Raw genomic sequence first — 23,985 nt, forward strand, 5'->3', positions numbered from 1 at the left:
AATAACACTTTGGTGTAAAACTAGAATCTGTTAGAAATATATGAGACAGAATTTTTAAATGTTTGTTCTATGAAACAATAAAAAAAGAAAAGGGCTTTGACATTTTTCCTTTACCTTTCACATTAAGTAATTTCAAATAACGATAAAATAATTTTCTTCATAAGGGTTCTCTGTTACTGTGGGTTAACTCATATTTTCCTCCTCTCCTCTATCTAGAATGTCTTAAACCATTCTACCTTAAGAGAAATTGGATGTTCTTGCAGATAGTCATTGTGGGAGAAAACGTTTCATTTAAGTCCCAGATGAGGACCGAAAACTTGAAATCAGAGGAGCATCTGAAATCAAGTAATATTAGGTAGGATGAAAATCATAAGGGATTTCTACATGTTTTTATTCTTTTTGGAGATGTGTATTATTCATACTCTATGAACACTAATAAAATTAGAAACTTAAGCATTTGATTTTGGCCAAGATCGGGCTGGGGCATGCTGAAGTTTTATTATTTATGTGACTTCATGGGAACTTTGGCATATGTTTTCTTTGTCTTGAGCATTTATATCTTGTGGTCCAAGGAAGTTTTAAACAATTTTACTGAAGAAAATTTAAACAATTTTTATGTTTTATATGAGGTCTCTGAATATTTATGTTAAGCATAGGGACAAGTGATTTATCTTATACATCATCCTTTAGAATGAAAATTCCTGTTTCTTTTTTTTATATACTTAGTAAATCATAGGAGTGCAGGTAGCATCAGCTCACGGTTCTGTATGTCAGCATGGACGCAACCAAGTCTCCCAAGTGCCTTTAGAAACAGGTGTATGATAGTATGCTAGAGAAGCCCTCTTGTACATGGTGAATTAGTAACTATTGCTACTGCAGTTTATGATGACAGAACATGCAAAAAGATGCTTGATCTCAAAGATGCAGCTTTCAACTGAGAGATGATAGTTACCTCTATGAGCTTATACTACAAGAGGCATCACAAGAGTGATACCTCTAGCCTGGCCATTTCAGAAGGTCTTAAATATGTTTATGAGCTCTGGGCTTTGGAACTAGATTACAAGGATGAAACCCACATTCTGCCATTTCCTAGTTATGTGACCTTGGGCAAATTATTTAACCACTCTGTGCCTCTATTCCCTCATCAGCAAAATGGCTTACTTATTATTATTACTTACCTGATAGGATTGTTGTGAAAATCAAAGATTTAGTAATATATGAAAGCTAAAACCTGGCAAACAAGAAGTGATTAAACTACATTATTATTTGACTACTGGTTAATTCTTAACAGATAGGTTTAGTCTGTTATCAGTTAGTGTGGCATTTCTCTAATTTATAGTTGGCTTGATATATCAGGTCTGCTTTAAAAAATGTTATTTGTTAAATAATGTAATCAGAACTAATGTTTGGAGAAAAACAAGAAAAAAAAAACATCCTTACTCAATTATTTTGTAATTTTTATGTATCTACCTCCGGTTTTATTTTCTATTTATACTAAGAACATAGTCTTCATGACATCTGAACTGTTTATCTTTCTCTTGTCACTTGTGGTGGTAGAGGACCTAGGGTTTTTTTAAACCACAACTTTGAAATGTCTTTTTCAACCCATTGTGCCCCTTTAAAAGGTATCTCATGAAGCTGTGAGGGGAGGGAGGGACACTTGACTAGCCAGTCAGTAACCAAATTAGCAAAAGTAATTTGGTGGTCATTGAACTATTGATGTCACAATCAGATTACTCCTCCTTATTCAAATGATCACTTAGGTTCTTTTATGTAACTTGCTTGTCTTATTTATTCCTCACAGCAATTTTGAAAATTAGTTCCTATCCTCCGTTTATGGATGAGGAAACACTCTTCTTAGAAAGAAGCTCCAAGATAGCACAACTAATGTGTAGGAAAGCCCAAATTCAGACCTAAGTCTTTTTTGCCTTATATTATTTTCCATTACATGAAACTGCCTCCTGTATGGTTCATATTTTATTACTCAGTAATTCAACAAATTCAACAATTCTTAGTGAACAGCAGCCACGGGCAAGACTTATTCTAGGTGTTATGGATACAGCCATTATCTTTTCCAACACCCCCAGTGGCTCTTCTTTTTAGTTGTATTCTAGCTATTATGTCTATCCTTGCACTCAACTTTATTGTATTGAAATTATATACACACCTTTGTGTCTTTCACCTTACCTAGAGTTCCTTAAAAGTAGGTATATGCCAGTGTTATCATTTTGACTATTTAGAGTAAAAAAAAATTTTTACTTATTTTAATTTGTACTTACTAGTAATATTTCCTTTTTCCAAAATACAGCTGGAATTACAGGCACCCTGCGACCATGCCTAGCTAATTTTTATATTTTTAGTAGACACAGGGTTTCATCACATTGACCAGGCTGGTCTCAAACTCCTGACCTCCAGTGATCTGCCCACCTCAGCCTCTCAAAGTGCTGGGATTACAGGCATGAACCATCGCACCCCGCCAAATGTTTTCGTATTTTTCCATTTTGTCTAATCTACATGGCTCATAACACTTTCTCTGCATTCTTTTCTTTGTCGTAATTATCTCAAATATTTACTGTTCTCCTCAACTTATCCCCCTGCTTACATTCAGACACTGATCAAATCTGCTTTGTCTCTGAAATTAAGCAAATACAGCTGTAAATTCTCTTGACATCTCCCTACCCCCAGTATTTCCTAATTCTAACACATTTCTGTTTAACCTTACCCACCTCTAATTTTATCCTGACTCTTTTTCAAGGCCAGTCCTCTTCCTGTCTTAGTATTATTATTATTATTTTCTTCTATCTCTTTCAGAACAGTGCTGTCAGTTTTATTTTCTCCTATATCTTCAACCTATCCATTTCTCCCAGCTTCTTTTCTTTACTGTAAATACACTCACGTATCTCCCATTGGGGGAAAAAAAGGAAAGAAACTTCTGTTTAGCCATGGCCCCCTTCTCTTTCTCTTTACAGCCCAGCATCCTAAGAATTGACGTAAACTTCTCCTTATTTGTTCCTCAACCCCCTGCATCCTGATACAGTCTTTTCTCTGCCAAGGCTATCATTGACCCCTATTTCACCAAATCCAAGACACTTTCTAGTCCTTATTTGTCTAATAGTATTTTTCTGCTACCTGTGATATTGATGACTACTCTTCTTTTTTATTTTCTTATTTTCTGTACTCCATTCTACTCTGGTGTCATGCTATTCCCCAGTTTATTCTTGGTATTCTTCATGGAGTGTCTTTCATCTGCCCTTTAAAAATGAAAACAGAGAACTAGCTCCACCCTTCTGAGTTTCTGGGCAATGACATTTACTCTCATGGTTTTAACTGCCGTCAATATCCTCATCACACATCAGTTCTGTATCCCTAGTCTCAAGTCTTCCCTGTGGTTGATACTTACCTCTAAATGCCTGCTTACGCATTCATTCATTCAACAAATTGAACACATTTTTAGTGAACAGCTGCTACACCCAAGGCATTATTCTAGGTGTTATGAGTATAGCCCTGAACACTTCTCTTTTTCTGCATTCTCCACCTTGTCATATACCCAGCAGACCGAGCTAACAATCTGGGAGTGACAGTCTTTTTCTTCTGCTTTGTATCCTCCTTTCTGTTGGCTTAACTTACCAGGTATTTCTTGAATCTGGGTTTTTCCATTCATCCTTATTACCACTTCCTTACTTCCAGTCAAATCTATAGTAATCTTTTTAAAATGTAACTATAGCAATGCTATGCTCTTGCTTTAAATTCAGCACTGGTTTCCTATTAAAGAACAGAATCTGAACTCCAAGGCATGCCATCCAAGGCCTCTTACAATTTGCTATCTGCCTGAATTCTTCAGCTTCATTATCTGTGGCTTTCTATCTTGCATTTGATGCTCACTCACTAGTTTAGCTTTGCTTTTTATTGTTGTGTTATTTCTTCTGCTTGGAAGAATAACTCCTTCTCATCCTTTGAAATTCTTAGACTGGCTAGAGCGCAGTGGCTCATTCTTGTAATCCCAGCACTTTGGAAGGGCGAGGCAGGCGGATTGCCTGAGGTCAGGAGTTTGAAACCAATCTCACTAACATGGAGAAACCCCATCTCTACTAAAAATACCAAATTAGCCAGGAATGGTGGTGCATGCCTGTAATCCCGGCTACTTGGGAGGCTGAGGCAGGAGAATCACTTGAACCCGGGAGGCGGAGGTTGTGGTGAGCCAAGATCGTGCCATTGCACTCTAGCCGGGCAACAAGAGCAAAACTCCATCTTAAAAAAAAAAAAGAAATTATCAGACCAGTGTTGGTCCTTAATAAAACTAGATACACATTTTCAAAGAATATAAATTATGTAGTGAATGTTATAGTATAGAGTATTGGAATGTCAGAAGATTTGAAAATACATCATGAGCCATCAAGTGCGATAAAGAGAAAACAAATTAGTATTTTTATTAAAATGTGCAAGAAAAGCTCCTTTAGGAGCAACATCTTCTCTAGATTCTCTTTTCCAAATGAAATTCAATAGAACAATATGATTTGTTTTTCTCTGATGAATACTATGAGACTTGATGATGTATGTGTTAGCCATAGATTGTGTGTGTGCATGTACATGCATGTGCGCACATTAAGTGCATGCTTACCTTATGTCTGGCCAATTATTCAGCATAAATAATTATAATTGGGTTATTGTGTTCATGAAGTATTTCTTAGAACTCTATGAAATGAATGAACCAATTAACTTGTGGCTTTCGCTTAAATTTCTTTAAAAAACAAAAACAAAAAATACTCCCAGCGTGTTCTCCCAAATAAAAGAGAGTGATTCACTTTTCCTCAGCAGCTGTGAGTTTAGAATAGACATTCCTGAATTCTGCTCAGAGGGGGTCAGGAGTTCAGATAGAAGGAATATCCCATTTTATATGCCCTGATTTGGAAATATCTTACATTTTTAAACCATGAATCTTAGACCATATATTCTTTTTTTTTCTTTCTTTCTTTTTTTTTTTGTAGACGGAGTCTCACTCTGTTGCCTAGGCTCTGTTGCCTAGTGCAGTGGTGTGATATTGGCTCACTGCAACCTCTGCCTTCCAGGTTCCAGTGATTCTCCTGCCTCAGCCTCCAGAGTAGCTGAGACTAACAGGCATGCGCCACCATGCCAGGCTAATTTTTGAATTTTTAGTAGAGTCAGGGTTTCACCATGTTGGCCAGGCTGGTCTTGAATTCATGACCTCAGGTGTTCTGCCCACCTCAGCCTCCCAAAGTGCCGGGATTACAGATGTGAGCCACCACACCCAGCCATTAGACTATATATTCTTAAAAGAGATTATCCCGTATTTGTTACCCAGCATTGTTACAGAAGTGGTATATATAATCAAGATATTTGTTAAAGAAGATAACCCAATTTTTAGTATTTTCCTCTAGTAACATTATTTGAAAAATGATCATAAAATGGTTAAGTATTGAAAGCCCCTAGTTCTAGATACTGTTACTATCAAACATTTCCAATTTTTTTTCTTATACTCTTATAGAAAAGAGGAACTATTATAATATGTAATATAAAATGATGGTTAGGAGTTATCCTCTGGAGTTTTTTTTGAGACAGAGTTAAATCGCTCTTTTTGCCCATGCTGGAATGCAGTGCTGCGATCTCAGTTTACCACAACCTCCGCCTCCCGGGTTCAAGCAATTCTCCTGCCTCAGCCTCCCGAGTAGCTGGGATTACAGGCATGTGCCACCATGCCAGGCTAATTTTGTATTTTTAGTAGAGACAGGGTTTCTCCATATTGGTCAGGCTGGTCTCGAATTCCGACCTCAGGTGATCCACCCGCTTTGGTCTCCCAGAGTGCTGGGATTACAGGCGTGAGCCACCGTGCCTGGCCTGGAGCCATATTTACTATGCTACTTCTACTATTTAGTATAATCTTGACTAATGATATTACTTAACCTCTGTGTCCTGGGGTTTCTTGAGCTATAAAGTGGGGACAGTAATAGTACATAGTGTGAATTAAATAATTTATTTAATGCTCTTAGAACAATGTCTGGCAATAGTAAATGCTATATATAGTGTTAGCTTTACCTGTAGGTACTGTAGTATCTATATATACATTCTAATATACCTAGTACCTATACTGTAGTACCTGTAGTATAATATATAGTACTGAGTGCTTAGAATGCATTAAATGTATTTAGAGATTTTGATTATTTCAATAGTATTTATTTCAGTTTATTAGCTTCCAACATTTGGCTGTCACTGAGTGTTCCATATTTTATTCAACTTTTTAATGACTTTTTCTTTTTTTAATTGCCTGATAGAATTGCTTAATTTCTCCTATTATTTAATAACTAAGACAATATATTTTGATAGCTATATTTAATAGTGTTATTATTGAAAGCATGGTGATTTTAATTCTTGGTTCATTCATTTTTTTTTCATTAATTCCTTCAGCTTAAAGAATTAAAAGAAATTCATGTTGCCATACCCTCTACCAAGATAAAACATTTTAAAATTCTTGCCTTTTTGTATAAGCATTTACAAAACTATAATGTTAATTCATTGGTGTTCTTTATAACAAATCCATAGAACAATTGAGATATAGTATTATTTTTTTCTTCTTTGGAGACAAAGTCTCACTCCATTGCCCAGGTTGCAATGCAGTGGCACGATCATGGCTCACTGCAGCCTCAGAATGCGTAGGCTCAAGCAGTCCTCCCACCTACCCACCTCAGGCCCCTGAGTAGCTGGGACTATGAGTGCACACCACTACACCAGCTAATTTTTTATTTTTGTAGAGATGAATTCTTCCTATGGTGTCCAGGCTGGTCTGGAACTCCTGGCTCCAGTGATCCTCCTGGCTCAGCCTCTCAAAGTACTGTGATAACAGGCATGAGCCATCATGCCTGGGCTATATTTTTTTCTTTATAAAGTAAAATAATGATACGGCCAATTTTGTGCAATCTATGAGAACGTTTATATTGGGTTACATATCCATTGATTTGATTTCTCATATATTGTACACTGTTTTTTTTAAAAGGAAAGCTAATAAATACTTAGGAGTAGGAAGATAGAGATCCCTCTTCTTATGAGGCAGTAACTCTTAGCTTAACCCTCCCACCTGTCTAAATGGGTATTTGGAGGATACAGAAAAAAAGTTAGTGGATAATAGCATATAAACCAAACTCTGTTATAAACAGTTTGCCAGTTGATTCTATCAAAAACATAGCATGGCCTGCAAGTACTGTTTCTAATTATATGAGACTGTATTTTTTAAGATAGCCCCCTTGGTGTCAAGATTAAAATATTAACTAATGGAAACAAACTTTTACTCTGAAGACATTATTGTTGATGATTCCTCATAACCATAACTTGTTTTGGGAACTTAAAGACATTTTATTTCTCATTCTTTTCAAAGGAGATGGCAAACTTTTTCTGTTAAAGGGTCAGATAGTAAATATTTTAGGCTTGGTGGGCCATGTGTGGTTGTTGTCTCAACACTTTTTTTTTTTTTTTTTTTTTTTAAGAGACGGGGTTTCTCCATGTTGGTCAGGCTGGTCTCAAACTCCCAACCTCAGGTTATCCACCCGCCTTGGCCTCCCAAAGTGCTGGGATTATAGGCTTCAGCCACCGCGCCCGGCCTCAACTTTTTAACTCTGCTTTGGTAGCTGAAAACAGCCATAGACAACAAGTAAATGAATGTATGTGGCTGTGTTCCAGTAAAACTATCTTCACAAAAATAGATCCAGGGGAAAGGGAATTGCATTCACAAGCTGACCACTGCATTCGAGTATAAAATTTGTTTCTTGTGGTCTTTTTGATAAAAATTTTAGATATACTCTATTTCCTTTGTGACCAGATCTTTTAATTTAGGCTAATTGACTGCAATGTCAATGTTCCTAAAATAAGCCCACATTAGCTTTTTATGTCATATCATTTTGTTATTCTACTTTAGAAATAATAGAAATAACTTGGGTTTTGTGGAATCATTTAAGAACAAAATTCGTACCTAATTGTTCCTGACTACTTTGTGACTGGAAGAATTATTTTATATCTCAGAGCTTCAATATTTTCACTTATAAAACAGGAATAATCATAGCTACCCCATAGGGTTGTTATATTTTCCGTTTAGTATCTTTATCAGTTCAATTTAGCAAGGTTATTTTAGTCATTACCTTGTACTTCTTTCAGAACCTAGGAAAGAACTGCACAGAAATAAGCATCTCTACCCTTGTCATGCTGAAGAATCAAAGCTGGAATTTCAAAATGTTTTAACGTTTCTGTCAGATAGTTTTTGTGACATTTTAATATTTCTGTTAGTGCTTGACTTTTTAGTTTTACAGTTTTTCTTGGACACATTATAGCATAATAAAAATATGGAGTAAAATTTTAGATCATCGTTTATCAATGGAATCCTGCTCCAGAATCTGCAAGAACTGTAGTTCATCACCTGACAGCTTGTAAGAAGCAGATTATTTGTAAATTACGTTCCCATTATATACTCCATATAATCTGTGACTGGGAGTTGGTAACATCATTAGGTGGATGATAGTATACTGAAATGTTGTTTGTTCATCTTTATAAAACAAATCATGTTTGGAATGAGAAAACAACGTTTAGATGCATGATCCTAAGTATGTATCGTGTATATACTTGAGTGTGAATTTTTAGCCAACAAAGGGGGAAGCATAGTAAAATATATCCTTTGTAACTTTGCAACTCAGGGACAAAATGAAAGATCATTCATTGAATCTAGTAAAGGTACCTAATTAACCCTAGCTTCCTCAGTATAGGGTTTATAATTAGTATTCTCCAATTGAATTTTTCAGGGGAGGAGCAACAGTTGTGACATTGGTAGGATAAGGGTATATGGTATGCTTTATTCATTGTAGAATCTTAAGTTTTAAAGGCATTAGCCAACAGCTTTGCAAATGTGTATGGTTTTTAATGGGGAAAGTTAACACCTGAAGTTAAGAGTGAAGCCAGGCTATATGGGTAATGGAATTTGGTGTGATGTTACATTTTATGACTAAGTGTAGTTATTTGTTTAAGTATTGTTCATTTATTTACTAGTTTTCATAGGGCTTGTGGTTACCTTCCTTAGCACCATCTTGTGATTGTTGTTTGAAAGCTTAACTTTTTTTAAAAAAAAGGTGTAAATATCTTTTAAAGGCTAAGAGAATGAAAAGGTTTGCTTTACATTTTAATGAAATTTAAATTTATTTTATATTTTTTTCTTTTTTTGAGGTGGAGTTTCACTCTTGTTACCCAGGCTGGAGTGCAATGGCACGATCTTGGCTCACCACAACCTCCACCTCCTGGGTTCAAGTAATTCTCCCGCCTCAGCCTCCCGAGTAGCTGAGACTACAGGCATGTGCCACCATGCCCAGCTAATTTTTTTTTGTATTTTTAGTAGAGACGGGGTTTCACCATGTTGACCAGGATGGTCTCGGTCTCTTGACCTCGTGATCCACCCACCTTGGCCTCCCAAAGTGCTGGGATTATAGGCGTGAGCCACCGCACCTGGCCGAAACTTAAATTTATTAGGTTGGTGCAAAGGTAGTTTTGGGTTTTGCCATGTTAAATGGCAGAGTTGAAGAGTTGAGACAACCACACATGGCCCACCAGTCATAAAATACTTACTGTCTGATACTTTAAAAGAAAACAAAGCCATGTTAAATGGCAAATACCGTGACTACTTTTGCACCAACCTAATACAGTTGACATTAAATACTTATTAAATTATATAAAACAATATTTACAATAAAAATTTTAAAACCTTAATATTTTGCAGCTTTCATGTTAAAAGTTCACTTTTTAAAATGGAAATCTCAACCCAGCATGGTGGTATGTGCCTGTAAGCCCAGCTACTTAGGAGGCTGAGGCAGGAGGATCTCTTGAGCCCAGGAGTTGAAGCCCATCCTGGCCAACATAGAAAGGACCAGTGTGTGTGTGTGTGTGTGTGTGTGTGTGTGTGTGTGTGTGTGTGTGTGTCTCTCTCTCTCTCTCTCAAAAAATAAAAATAAAAACAACAACTTGCTTTTAAGTTTACGTACCTACCTCCTTAAATAGAGTTTATGAGCCTGATTCATACTTTTCCTGTCATTAAAAATATTTATTGTCTGTTGTGTGCATGGTGCTGTGCTAGTAGACAAGGAATTGTGATGAGCATTCTTAAAATCTGTAATATGAAGAAAAACTACAAGTGCTGTGAGAGCATAAAATAGGAATATCCTTAATATAGATGGAGTTCAGGTAGGGCTTTCTGAAGCAGTAATGTTCTGACTGAGATAAAGATGAGTGGTAATTAAGCAGGCAAAGGAAGTCCAGTCCAGAAGTCCAGAAATGAGCACAGAGATCAAGGAGTGAAGAGTAGTGGAAGTAGAGTTCAGAGACTGTCAAATATTGTGGGACAGTTTAGATTTTGTTCTTTACCCTCAGAGTAGTGGAAAGTCATTAAAATGTTTTAAAGAGACAGTTGCTAGATCAGATTTGCATTTTTAAAAGATCCTCTGACAGCTGTTGGGAGAACAGAATGAAAAAGGGTAAGAATGAAGTGTAGAAAACAAAGCCAAGGGATGGTTCTTAAATGAGAGTGGCTGAAGAAGAAATGAAATCAACAGATTAAAGATTTATTTAGTAGATAACATTTTTTGGAGTTTATAGATGTTAGGGGTTTAGGAGAAAGTTGTCATGGAGGACTTCCAGGTTTCTGCTTTCCACAAGTAGAAAGCTATGATGCATTTGTTAAGATGAAAAAACATTAGAAAGAGAACTAGAGGTAGGGGATGGGGATGAGTCTTGAGTTCAGTTTTGGATCTCTTGAGCACAGGCATTGAAGAATTTGAAAGGGAAAAAAGAGGCAGCAGCTAGAGGGGAAAATGGGGCAGAAGGTTTTTAAAATGTGTGAGATACTTGGACATGTTAAAATACTGAAGAAAAGGAACGGTTTAGATGAATGAGGGAAGTCTCAAAATTATTGAAAGAGGAGGGGTAAATCAAAGGAACAGTCAGTCCTTAAGAAGGGTTAGCAAGAACATACCTAAGTGGAATTATTGGTCCCAAATGAGAGGAGCAGTACCTCTAGTGTTTTAACAAGAAAAAGTTAGAAGTAAGCTAAATAAATGTAGTACGTGTGTAGTAGGTGGGAATTGTTTTGTTTTCCCTGAGGTATGGAACTGTCATTTGGGGATGTGGAAAGGGCATAGGAATCAGTAGCTTGAAGAGAGGAAATTTGACATAGTTTTGGTGACTAATGAATTGAGAAACATGGTAGGGTTTTTTGGCAGCATTGAGAGAATTTTTTAAAATTTAATGAGTATCATTTAATACTATCTTAAGTAAATCACATTTGGAGGAAAACAGCAAGACAGTGGACTCTACTTAGCAGAAGAGATCACTAAGGGTCCTTAAACTTTTAAGTATTGGCATTAATTTGCCAAGACCTTGTGCTACAGTGATGTTAAAGCAGGGATACTAATTGCAGTGCCACAGATCTAGCCGCTGTATACCTTCATTGTAGTATATGCTTTCACCTAACTTTTAGTATTATTGATATCATTTGTTTTGTTTCTAACTGATATATTGTTTTTTTCTATCTAGGCAGGCAGAAGTCCTGAAGGCTGACATGACAGGTATTGGCTGGCTTATTTCTTTTTCACAATATATTTTATACATCAAATTAATGGAAGGATATCCTCTTTCTTCTATTACCCACAGCACTAAATTCTGTCCTAGTTGCCAGAAGGGATGATAACTTACTGTCTGTTTTAAATATTTATTGTTTTTATAGTTTGAATTCGTGCTTAAATAATTGTTGAGAATTGCATATAATATTAATATATGGCATACCGAATTGAATGTTACCTAATTTAGTTTATATAATCACTTAATTTTTAATGAAACTTTTTATTATTATTTTAATTTTCTTTCCCTTCTCAGATGTTATAAAGAAACTTTTTATTAATGATTTAAGACATACAGAAACAATAACATACCCCATATAAACCAAAATATCTTACAGTATTAGGCTAATTATCTTTCTGGGAAAATACTCTTTTCCTATTTATAATTAACTAAACCAAACCTTCAGAAAAAATATTTACAGAAAAATTCTATTGAAAGTCCTTGAAATTGAGTGAGCTATCTTGCTGCCTTTCTGTTCTCCCATATTTTTGTTGCTTTGAATAATGACTGAGGTCTTTTTGAAGAATAACTGCCAGACTTAGCCATTGAAAAGAGTGAATGAGGCACAGTGGCATGGTGGCTGATGCCTGTAATCGTAGCACATTTGGAGGCCGAGGTGGGTGGATAAACTGAGGTCAAGAGTTTGAGACCAGCCTGGCCAACATGGTGAAACCCTGTCTCTTAAAAATACAAAAATTAGCTGGGCATGGTGACATGCACCTGTAATTCTAGCTACTGTGGAGGCTGAGGCAATAGAATTGCTTGACCAGGAAGTGTAGGTTGCAGTGAGCCAAGACCATGCCACTGCATTCCAGCCTGGGTGACAGACCAAGACTCCATCTCAAAAAAAAAAAAGGGGGGGGGGAGTAAATGATTTAAATACAAAATTAGAAAATACATTTTAATAACTGTGTAGTGATCAGTATGCCCTCCGTAACAGGATTTGCCATCCTAAAATGTAAGAGGAATATGTACTAGTGAATCATCTTCTAAATTTTTGAAGAATTTAGTTCTGCAGTGAAATTCACACACAAAAAAGAATTAAACAGCATACCTACTAAGATTTACAAAGTGGAAAAGGACTATCGAAATGTCTTTTTCTCAACTCTAGAGTCTCTTAGGTTAATGTGCTGAGAGTTCATGGGTAATCTCATGTCACCTTGTTCAAGGAAGGGGCGGGCGGGGGGAGTGAATAGCTTATATATTTACTCATAACACCTCATTCTTCCCTTTGTTAACAGATTGTCATCATCTGTATTGTGTATGTCAGTGTGTTGGCTCTGAGCTACTGTATTATGCTCTTGAATTGGCATAATCTATTGTATGATGAAAACAGAACGTGGAGCAGTGTCAAGCTATCTGTATCATTTACCTTTTCTTAGGCATTGAACAACCTTAGTAAATAGTCTTAGGGTTTGACCTTTATAGGAGACCTTTGGCTGCCCAGAAACCAATATAATAAGTCTACTCATTTGAACGACTGTCTGATAGTTGAGAATTAATAATCTTTTATACTTCTTTTTCTTGCCATAAGTGAATTAAAGCAGGGTTGACTAACTCTATTATTTAGTGATTAAAAACTTAACTGGGAACAAGAAGCTGATACTAAACTCTATTCTTACTAGCCTGTAAACTCTTAGGAGCATTAACTCAAATCCAGGAGATTCTCTTTGCAAAATAGGATTGTGGTGGCTATAGATACACTAATAGCAAACCTAAAGAAGAGTGAAGATTATGTCATTGCGTAGCAGCAAAACTAAATAGCCCACCTAGTTTTGGGAAATATATAATTGAACAGTTCACCTACTGAGGTAGCTTACTGTCAGTTATAGCAATCATAATCCCAGTGATCACAAAGGTAAATGTGCCTTGCATGACTCTGGCAGACAGCATGGTCCCTATTTTACATTATGTGTAGTCAGAGTCTGATTTTCTGATTACATCCTACACCCAGTCTCTCATCTGACCTCTTTAGCAGTTTAATCCCAGTCTTCTAAGTCTTCGTTTACATTAAATGGCTAATGTGGATTGCTCACAAAAGTGTCTTGGAAAACAGTCTACCACTCATGAAAATAATACTGTCCTGGCTTATTGGGTTAATATACTGAGAATAGGAGTAACGGCAGAATACCAAAGCAACTGCTGGATAGTCAGCTGATGTAAAAATTCTGTAAGGACATTTGTGGGAATTCTTTAAAAAAAAAAAAAAAAACGTTGCTTTGGACAAAGAGTTACAGTATGAGAGAAAGCAGACCAACTTGGCAGTGTGTTATTCCAAATAAGGTGGCTTACTGTGAGACATATAGCTTCCTGTTATATAAATAGGCAGAAATACAAACAAAAAGCAAAGGGCAAACCATTCTTTTTTTAAAAAAAACCCTTTCATTTCATGATGTTATTTCAAAACTGAAAACACAAGCATTGTAAACCAGACTTAGAAGGTAAAAGTCATTTGAAATACAGTAGTATTAAACTTCTGCAGCATTCTATGGAATATATTTAGAGCAGCGTTTGCTGTGGGGATGGAACAAGAAGTCATTGGTGTGGTGTAATGGTTTTAACTGTTGGAGTTTATCTGTCTACTGTTACGTTTCTGTTTTTGTTACTCAGATTCTAAGCTGGGTCCAGCTGAAGTCTGGACATCCAGGCAGGCTCTGCAGGACCTGTACCAGAAAATGCTAGTTACTGATTTGGAATACGCTTTAGACAAGAAAGTAGAGCAGGATCTGTAAGTATTATCTATCATTTGGGAAGTCCCTGTAAGATCAAGAATTTCACCAAGACTTTAAAACAGTTTGTTTGGTTATTTATTTTTCAACCTATTGCAGAGTAAGCTCTTTCAGTGGAAATAAATTCTAGCATTTGTGATATTTGGTCATTGATACTATTTCAGATATAGTCTTGGGAGTTAAGAAGAGAAATGTTTAGAGTTGAATTTTATTAAGGTCATTAGGGCAGCTCTTTTAAGGTATATCACAAAAGCAAATATATCTATTTCACATACTAAGAGTGTTTGGATTCTCTGTGGTCAGTCTTATACTTAAGCCATGATTTAAGAGTAGTCTTTAAAAATATCTTTCTTTGGTAAATGTGATTCTATAATTTATCTGTCAGGAAAATGTATTTGCATTATAAGGAAAATTCCTCCTTTTAATTAATAAATTGGTAGTATTTCCTACCCCCACCCCCAGTAAAATGAAAGATTTTGTGTATTTAGACTTTTCCACTTGTTCTTTCTAATGAGGGGTGAAATGCAGATAACCAGATTCCCAAGTGAGTAATTGTCTTTTGTGGAAGGCTTTGCCTTATAAATTGGAATAGGGACATTAGCCTGATAGAAATTTAAAAATCAATTGAGAATACTGTTTACTAATGTCCATTACCCTAAGTTGTTGTGGTGAAGATTAGTTTTTTTCTATCATTCACATCTGTCTTAGATACTTTATATTTTTAGGAAGTCTAGTAATACAGCTAAATCACAACCATCAAAATCCTTGTCCTGTGATGTTAGAGTCAAGGATAAGATGTCATCAGAAATGCTGAAGGAAGTGATTGTCCTCCTAAATCATTAAAAAGCCGAGAGAGCTAGAGCCTCAGAAGTTGATATTGATAGATAATCAGGTACTTTCCAGGTAGATTGTAAACCTCTTATCTGTGTTTGCTTCTTTTAATCAAGCTAGTAATATCTTCCCTTTATTCTAGTTTTTTATTCCCCACTATGGTTTCCAGGTTAGAGAGTGACTATATTCATCATAACTGGACTTAAACTGATTCTATATATGACTAGATTAATGAAAAGCATTTTATAATAGGACTTTGATATGTCATGTTTCAGCATTATATTGTTTCTTATTTTAAATAGCCAAATTTGAAATGTGGCTTGTATTTCAACCTCTTAATGTTTATCACAGGAGAAATAAACAAAACTATTCAATAGCAGTGAAACTGAATGCTCTGGGAAATAACTTTTGGGGAAATAAGAGATATGGCTTACTGTTTACAAAATCTTCCTCCCCTCTCCACCATATACATGTCACTTGGTAGGGTATAGTCCTTCACTTTTGGCACAATATGTAGAAATTTGTTAATACCTTATTTTTACTTTGATCTTGCCACTATTGTTCTGATTTTCTACTGGGATTCCTAAATAAACTAGTAGTTCTAAAAGATTAATAGCTGAAGCCACAATCTGATGATTCGAACATTTGGTAAGTGTTTACTAAGGTCAGTTGGATTCTACCGCATGTCTAGTCTTCTTCAAAGCGAAGCATGAAGTTATTTAAATGAGAGTAACTTTAATGCAGGTTTACTTTCTAGTATGGTACAATTATAACAGACAGTTCTTTCTTGTTCTCAGGGGGACCAGTGTCTGCCCAGTGAGTCACTGCTATACCAAATAGAATTACATTTTGTTTTCAGCTGGAATCACGCCTTTAAGAATCAGATCACAACACTACAAGGCCAGGCAAAGAATCGAGCAAATCCGAATCGGAGTGAAGTTCAGGCAAACCTTTCTCTGTTCCTAGAGGCAGCTAGTGGCTTCTATACTCAGGTGAGTTCTGCATTGCATACCAGTTTTCTTACTATTAGTGGTAAATATTCTACTCTTTGTACATATCTTAATGCCCATGTAAACAGTTCTTGTGACCATTATGTGGGCCATCCAGGGATTGATCACCTATAATCTTTTCTTTGCGGGGAGGGGGGTCACCTCTTTCACTTCGTCACCCAGGCTGGAGTGCAGTGGTGCTATCATGGCTCCCTGCAGCCTCAACCTCTCTAGCTCAAATGATTCTCTCACCTCAGCCCTTCCAGTAGCTGGGACTAAGGTATACACCAACACGCCTGACTAATTTTTATATTTTTTATATAGACGAAGTGTTGCCCTGCTAGTCTTAAACTCCCGGGCTCAAGTGATCTGCCCACCTCAGCCTCCCAAAGTACTGGGATTACATATGTGAGCCACTGTGCCCAGCCTATAATCTTAAATTAATTCAAATGTCCATAAGACCTTTAAAAAAATAAAGGCTCTACTCTTAAAAAGGTTGATGTTTAGCTTAAAGGTTGGAAGTTTAACTGCATGAACAGAAAAGGGATAGTGAGCTCAAAGTCTTAGTGAAACAGTAGAATTAGTTACAAGTGGAGATAGAGGAAATGTGAATTTATAGATATAGCTATAGTCATTAAAATAACAGCTATGTTGTGCCAGTTAGGAAATAGTCAAAATTTGTAATATCAAGTGAGTTTTCATAGTATTATTTATACAATGGAATTTATCTGGATTTGAGATGTTATTAAACTAAGAAGTGAGTAGCTTTTCCTCTGTTTGAATAATAAGCTATTATTCATTGTCCCCAGAGATTTTCTTTTTCCTTAGTCACATCCTGATAGAACTTCTAAATCAGGCAAGGTAAAAGAATAAATATTTTTGACCAGAATTTTCTTTAAGCAGAATCTGTTAGAAAATTAGCATCTCATCCATTTGTAATAGCATTTATAATTAACAAAATTTTTGTATATAAATTAGTATCGTACAATGAATGTTAAGACTTAGTATCTTACAATGTAAGAATTAGTATCTTACAATGAATGTTTCAAGAATCTTGCATGGAAATAAATTTTTGGCTAGTTCTCACTATAGTACTGCTTAACCATTGCTACCTATATTTTGGCTTCATTTTTATTTTATCATCTCTTTAAATGAAGAAAAAAAATCTCCATTGGGCACAGCGGCTCAGGCCTGTAATCACAGCACTTTGGAAGGCCAAGGTGGGAGGATCACTTGAGCCCAGGAGTTCAAGTGGGTGTGGTGGTGCCTGCCTGTAGTCCCAGCTGCTCTGGAGGCTGAGGCAGGAGAATCGCTTGAGCCCAAGAATTTAAGGCTGCAGTGAACCATGATCGTGCCACTGTACTCCAGCCAGAGTGACAGAGCAAGACCTGTCTCCAAAAAAAGAATCTCTGTGTTGGAACAATTCAAATAGCTGTCATTTCGGAGGTTATTTATGTTTTACTTAGACTAAAACATTCATCAGAGTTCATTGTTGAAAGAACTCAAGTGTGGTTCTTAGTCTCAACATTTATTTTTAAATTAATGCCAGCTTTTAGCAGCAATCAAAAAGTTGATACTTTTGGAGAGGGGATACTTCTGGAGAGAGGGATTGGTCCTTAAAGCAGATGTTAAAGGTTAGTTCATTTTACAAGTAGCTGTCAAAAGCCTACTATTTGTAAGGCACAATACTAGATGCTGAGAATATGGAGGGAAATTTGACAGAATCTTTACCTTCAAGGAAATACCTAGTCTAAATGAAAACATGATACGTTAATAGGTATTTTTTTCTTTTCTGAATGTAAAAGTAATGCATACCAATTGCAAGAAATTTGTGAATTACACAAAGTCCCAAAAAAGTTTATTAGTCCTCCCATTCTGGATAAATTACATTTTAATATATGCTTTTCTTGTCTTTTGATACTTTTTTACATATTTAAGACCACACAGTATATCCATTTTTGTATCTGTTTTATAAACATATTGTAAACTTTTCCTTGTTAACAATTTGATGAGCTTTTTTGTGTATAAAGCATTTTCTCTAATATTGTATTACCTCCTGAGGGCAAGTTGTTCAAATTGAAATTATTACAAAGTTTAAAGTGAAAGTTTAAATACTATTGACACCATTTTGTTTTCCCAAAGGTCATCATTTATAACATTTTTCACTAGTTTCTTCTTTGTCCTTTTTATTTTATTTAGAGTTGTTTGAAGTGCAGAAGTTACCAGGGTTTTTGTTTTTTTGTTTTTGTCTTTGGCAATACCTTTTCCTTCGTCCATAGATCAGTGCATATTTAATAATGAGGGAAATTATCACATTTAAGGAAACAGATAAGTATAATTCACATCTTAACATTTGAAAACAACACTAATGTACTACAGGAGTATAATAGTTAGATTATGGCATAACTGTAGAATGGAAACATGAAATGATTACAGGTTGATATTAAGATTTTCTAAGATGAAAAGATTGTTTTGTTATTAAGTGAAAATCATATAAAGTTATGTATATAATTTGATTCTACATATTAATTGAGTAGTCTCAGTTCAGTGGGATATTAACAAAGTGGTAACTTTTTTTCAGTCACTACTTTCAACTGTGCTCTGTTGGATTCCCAGATTCCCATCATTTCTTGGACAGATTCTATAACATTCTGGTTGCTTTCCATTTTTGAAGCATAGTTCAGTTTTAAAACCTTAGTCTTGTTTCTGATTCAAATCTCTTTTCCTTCCCCCATGAATAGAAGCTAGAACTGGGAACATGACTAAAGTAGGAGGAGTAGGAAGGAGGTGGTGCAGCTGGCTCTGCTGGGGGGAGAGGGAAGGCATCCACCTTCTGCAGTACATTTTTATAATAGCTATTATACAGATTGGTTTGTCATCTTGAAAAATAATTGTTAACCTTTTTTTGTTACATGACATACATGTGATACATTCCCAAGGATTTAACTAGACATTGGTAAATCAAAAAAGATCTGCAAGGAAGTAAAGAATTACCATTTTTATTGAGGGTGTATGGTATTTGTAAAAACATTTTATAAGTGGGGGAATAATAAAATCATTTAAATGTCTCAAAAAGTTGTTTTTTTAAAGGAAAACATGGCTACTCTTTGAAATTAATTAAAAAAAAAAAATTGTAATAAGCATTGATTCTCCCCAACTGCATTCCACAGGCAGTGGTTCGACAATTATGATAATTATAGAATAAGCATCAGTAAACTTCTTTATTCTCACATTATGATATCAGTTAACTACATTAATAGGACTTTTCAGTTGCTTTTTTTTTGAGATGGAGTCTCACTTGGTTGCCCAGGCTGGAGTGCAGTGACACTCACTGCAACCTCTGCTTCCTGAGTTCAAGCAATTCTCCTGCCTCAGTCTCCTGAGTAACTAGGATTACAGGTGTGTGCCATCACATCCAGCTAATTTTTGTATTTCTAGTAGAGACAGGGTTTCACCATGTAGGCCAGGCTGGTCTCGAACTCCTGACCTCAGGTGATTTACCCACCTCAGCCTTCCAAAGTGCTGGGATTACAGGCATGAGCCACTGCACCCGGCCTCACTTGCATTTTTATATTCTCTTGAATTGATAATTGAAACAGATAATGGTATTACTAACAGTAATGTTCCATACATCTTTCTTGAATACATGCAGTACATACTTACCATCAAATTGAGAAAGTAGACAAATTCCAGATTGTTGTATGGCCTTAAAAGCTGAGTTTTGAATTTTAATTTTAAGTGTAGCTGCAGGCCAGGCATGGTGGCTCATTCCTGTAATCCTGACACTTTGGGAAGCTGAGGTGGGAGGATCATTTGAGACCAGGCTGAGTAACATGGTGAAACTGCATTCTACAAAGAATTTTAAAATTAGCCAGGCACGGTGGTACACACCTGTAGTCCTGGTTACTCTAGGAAGCTGAGGCAGGAGGATGACTTGTGCCCAGGAGGTTGAGGTTGCAGTGAGCCATGTCCGTGCTACTTCACTGCAGCCTGGGCGACAGGGAGACCCTGTTTCAAAAAGAAAAAGAAAAAGGAGTTGCAGGTCATTGGAGAGTAAGCAAAGGAGGAACATGATCAGGTTTGCATTTTTAAAAGATAGCCCTGGATAATGGCGTCAGGTATGGAAGCTCTATGGAAGTTAATGCTGTTAACTCCTATTAGCCATACTTGGATTAGATGGATTAGATTGAATTTCTGGAATCAGAGTAAGGGAGGAGTCAAAACAGATAGAGTTATCAATGTGAGCAGCTAGTCAAATGATTGTACCATTTACTGAAATGGGGAACACTAGGGAGAAAGCACCTTTTTCTCTGTTAAAATGGATGCCTGTTTGACATCTAAGTAGAGATGTGAAATAAGCAATTGAATAAACAAGCTTGGAGCCCAGTGGAAACATCAGGGCCAGATTAAATTTTATTATTATAGTAAAGAACACTGACTTAGTCGAATGGTAACAGATTTAGCATAGGAGGAGCCACCATTGCAATACGAGAATATGAGAGAGAGAGAAGATGCCTTGGAAGCCAAGAAAAAAACATCTGAATAAGGAAGGGAATCATCAACCCTGTTGAGTGCCACTGAGAATTAAAGTAAGATTTAAAGTGATCGATTAGATTTGACAACATGGGAGTCATTGGTCAACTTAATGAATACCATATTTCTTCATTTCTAAAACATTTTTTCATATTTTAACATATCTGAAATAGAGATAAGTTTGTAATAGATGACAAGTCACCAAGTAACTTGCAGTTTTGTTCTCAATATTATATAAGATAATGGTTCATCTTATAATGTATGGTGTTTTTGTATTGATGAAATGTAACTTCAGAGTGTTGGGGATGGATATCTAATTGGAATGGATTGAGAAGAGACTAGTGCTTCGTTATCCACAGTAACATTTTCTGTGAAGATAGTATTTTTTGTTTTGTTTTGTTTTAAGAGACAAAGTGCAGTGGTTGATCATAGCTCACTGCAGCCTCAAACTCCTTGGCTCAAGTGATTCTCCCCCACTTCAGCTTCCCAAGTACCTAGGACTACTGGCATATACCAGCTCCTTTTTAAAAATATTTTGTAGAATGGGTCTCACTGTTATCCAGGCTGGTTTAGTTTTAACTTCTTAGCTATCGTTTTGTTAACCAGTTAAAGCATAGTGCCTAAAAAAGAACCAAATTCCTGGTCACAGTAAAGATATACCATTCTGTAGGTTGTTTTTAAACATCAAAGAACAGAACGGTGGCCATTATTCTGAGAAAATAGGAACAGGAAAAAAAAGTATAATTACTGAGTTTCTGTATTAGTATAAAAGATAATATTCCGTTATCTTCATGATCAATCTTTCATTCTTGGCATGGAATAAAGAGCTGAGGAGACACAGGATAGTGTAAAAATCGCTTGATAAACAGGAACCCAGAAACTGTTCTCCTACTGCTCTAGTGCTGACTAATTGTGACCATTTGGGCAAGTTACTGACCTCTGTGGCACTTAGCTTCCTGGCTGTAAAAAGAAAGTTGACAAATGCTTGTAGATTCATTTTCCAGTTTTATAGTACCATGGTTGTAATTTGGGAAGAACTAGAGGCATTAATTATTAGCTACAGCCTTAGGACTATCTCTTGGTCGGTACTTCTGTGTAATGAAGTAACTAAGTTCTTATCAGACTGAGAAAACCACTACAAAGTAATTTACATTGGGGTCAACCTTTATGAAGGTAGGAAACTGTTTTGTTCAACTTACGAAACATCTTTTTCTCTTCTTTAGTTCCATCTTGTTACTCTCTCTAAAGCAACTAAAGCTCTCTTTCCCAGAATCATTAAGCCAGTAGGAGCTTTTTCTGTCTGGTATGACCACTTAAAGTCTTGGGTTCAGGCAGAAATTTTATTACAAGACATTCTGTATGATGTTCCAACCATATTTTTATTTATTTTTTGTGATCTTTCTTTTTTGTTTTCGCTAGATGTGCAGCCTTTCCCAGTTTTCCAGTCTGTTTTTTTCATTACCTATTAAAGTTAGTTCTTTAACCCTCTAATGTTTCTTCTTGCCATTTCCAACAGTTATCTGCTTTTTTTGTTTTTTCATATATATGTATGTGTGTGTGTGTATGTATGTGTATATATGTATATGTGTATAAAAACGTATGTATATATAAAAACATATATATACATACGTTTTTATACACATATACATATATATGTTTTTATATGTGTGTAGTGTGTGTGTGTATTTTTGTTGTTGTTTTTTCCCGTACCTTGTGCTTTTTCTATTTCTTAACCCATCCCATTCAGGGCATTAACTTATTCACCCTATTTTTTTTATTCATTTTATTTATTTTTTTAAGACATGGTCTCTCTCTGTCACCCAGTCTGGAGTGCAGTGTATACCGTAGCTCACTGCAGCCTGGAACTCCTGGGCTCAAGTGACCCTCCCGCTTCAGCCTTCCAAAGTGCTGGGACTATAGCAGTGCATACCACCACACCTGGATAATTTTTTATTTTATTTTATTTTTATATTCATTCATTTATTATTTTGTAGAGACAGATTCTTGCTTTGCTGCCCAGGCTGGTCTTGAACTCCTGACCTCAAGCGATCCTTCCACCTTGGCCTCCCAAAGTTCTGGGATTACAGTCAGGAGCTACCATGCCTGGCTTTGTTTACGCAATTTTATGTTAGTGAATTTCTTGCGCATTACAAATGCACAAGTACAGGTAAAGATGTAGTAAATAATTTCCATGCCTAGTGAGAAAGGGTACACAGAATTTATATTTAGTTATGGAGGTGATTTTTATCTTAAGAAAAAGGTGGCATGATTTGGATCCTTCTGAGTCAAGCCCTTAGGGTGTCTTATTTTGAATTCTGCACATGTTAGAGTGATGATAGAATCAAAATATTTCTAATTCTATAACCTTAGTTCAGTCGCTTGATTATTTCTGCTTTCACATCCTCTTCTGAAAAAAAAAATTGAGCTTTATCCCTATGAATACTGTGTTGCTACTATTTTATCTGAGGGATAAAGTAAGACAAATAACCTAGAGAAATAAGTTATATATAAATGTAGAAGATTCTATTGGTTGTGTGTCATGTTGTCTCTCTCCTTCTCTCCTTTCCCTTCCCCTTCTCCCTCCCTCTCTCCCTCTTTCCCTTTTTCTTCTCTCTTTTTGTACCTGACTTGCCCATTTAGCTACAAGCTCTTTAAGGAAACATTTTCTTACACATCTTTATATCTCTCTTGTTTACCGTGTGTCTGATATACTAGCACATATTTGGATGAATATAATAATATTTGAATGACTATACTTGAAAGTAAGTTTTCGAATAACTATGAGTAAATATTCCTCACAGTGTGGAGAACTGTGTGCAGCCAAGAAATAAGCCCTTGGCAAGCAAGGCGAGAGGAGAAAAGCCTTTCAAAGAAGGAAACTAAAAAGGAGTGGTTGGGGAGATACAAAGAATTAGAAAAGCTCAGCAATCAGCCATAAGATCAGATGTTTTAAGTGCAGCAAAAGAGATCCAATAAGATGATATCTGAAAAATATCTATTGTATTTGGCTATTAGGTAACCAGTTGTCTGAAAGTAGTTTCAGTAGTGTAATGGTTAGTTGGGTGAGAGGAGGGAGAGAGATTGTGTGAAAGCCAGATCATAATGGATTAAGGAGTGAATAGGAGTTGAGAAAGCAGATATAAAAAGTGTGCACTCCTTTAATGGCATTTGGTCAAGAAGAGGAAGAGGCCTTAGAAGGTTGCTATAAAGGCATCTAGGGTCAAGGGGAGTGTTTTAGCTCTGTTTTGTTT

General features: G+C 36.0%; 1 protein-coding gene across 12 annotated transcripts in view; it reads left to right on the forward strand.

Annotated features, from left to right (window-relative positions):
- The window catches only part of SMG7 (SMG7 nonsense mediated mRNA decay factor), an 80,611-nt gene that overhangs the window by 27,925 nt on the left and 28,701 nt on the right, over nucleotides 1-23,985 (forward strand). For 8 of the 12 annotated variants that reach the window (XM_008984855.5, XM_035280220.3, XM_035280219.3 and 5 more), the window contains 4 exons: nucleotides 217-355; nucleotides 11,569-11,600; nucleotides 14,263-14,380; nucleotides 16,072-16,204. In XM_008984855.5, coding sequence (XP_008983103.1) covers nucleotides 252-355; nucleotides 11,569-11,600; nucleotides 14,263-14,380; nucleotides 16,072-16,204 — 387 coding nt within the window. In that variant the 5' untranslated portion in view covers nucleotides 217-251. The remainder of the gene's footprint in view (nucleotides 1-216; nucleotides 356-11,568; nucleotides 11,601-14,262; nucleotides 14,381-16,071; nucleotides 16,205-23,985) is intronic. The other 4 variants (XM_008984857.5, XM_002760280.7, XM_008984861.5 and 1 more) reach the window with 1 other exon arrangement.

This window comes from Callithrix jacchus, chromosome 18, assembly GCF_049354715.1.
Source record: "Callithrix jacchus isolate 240 chromosome 18, calJac240_pri, whole genome shotgun sequence".
Taxonomy (NCBI): Eukaryota; Metazoa; Chordata; class Mammalia; order Primates; family Cebidae; genus Callithrix; species Callithrix jacchus.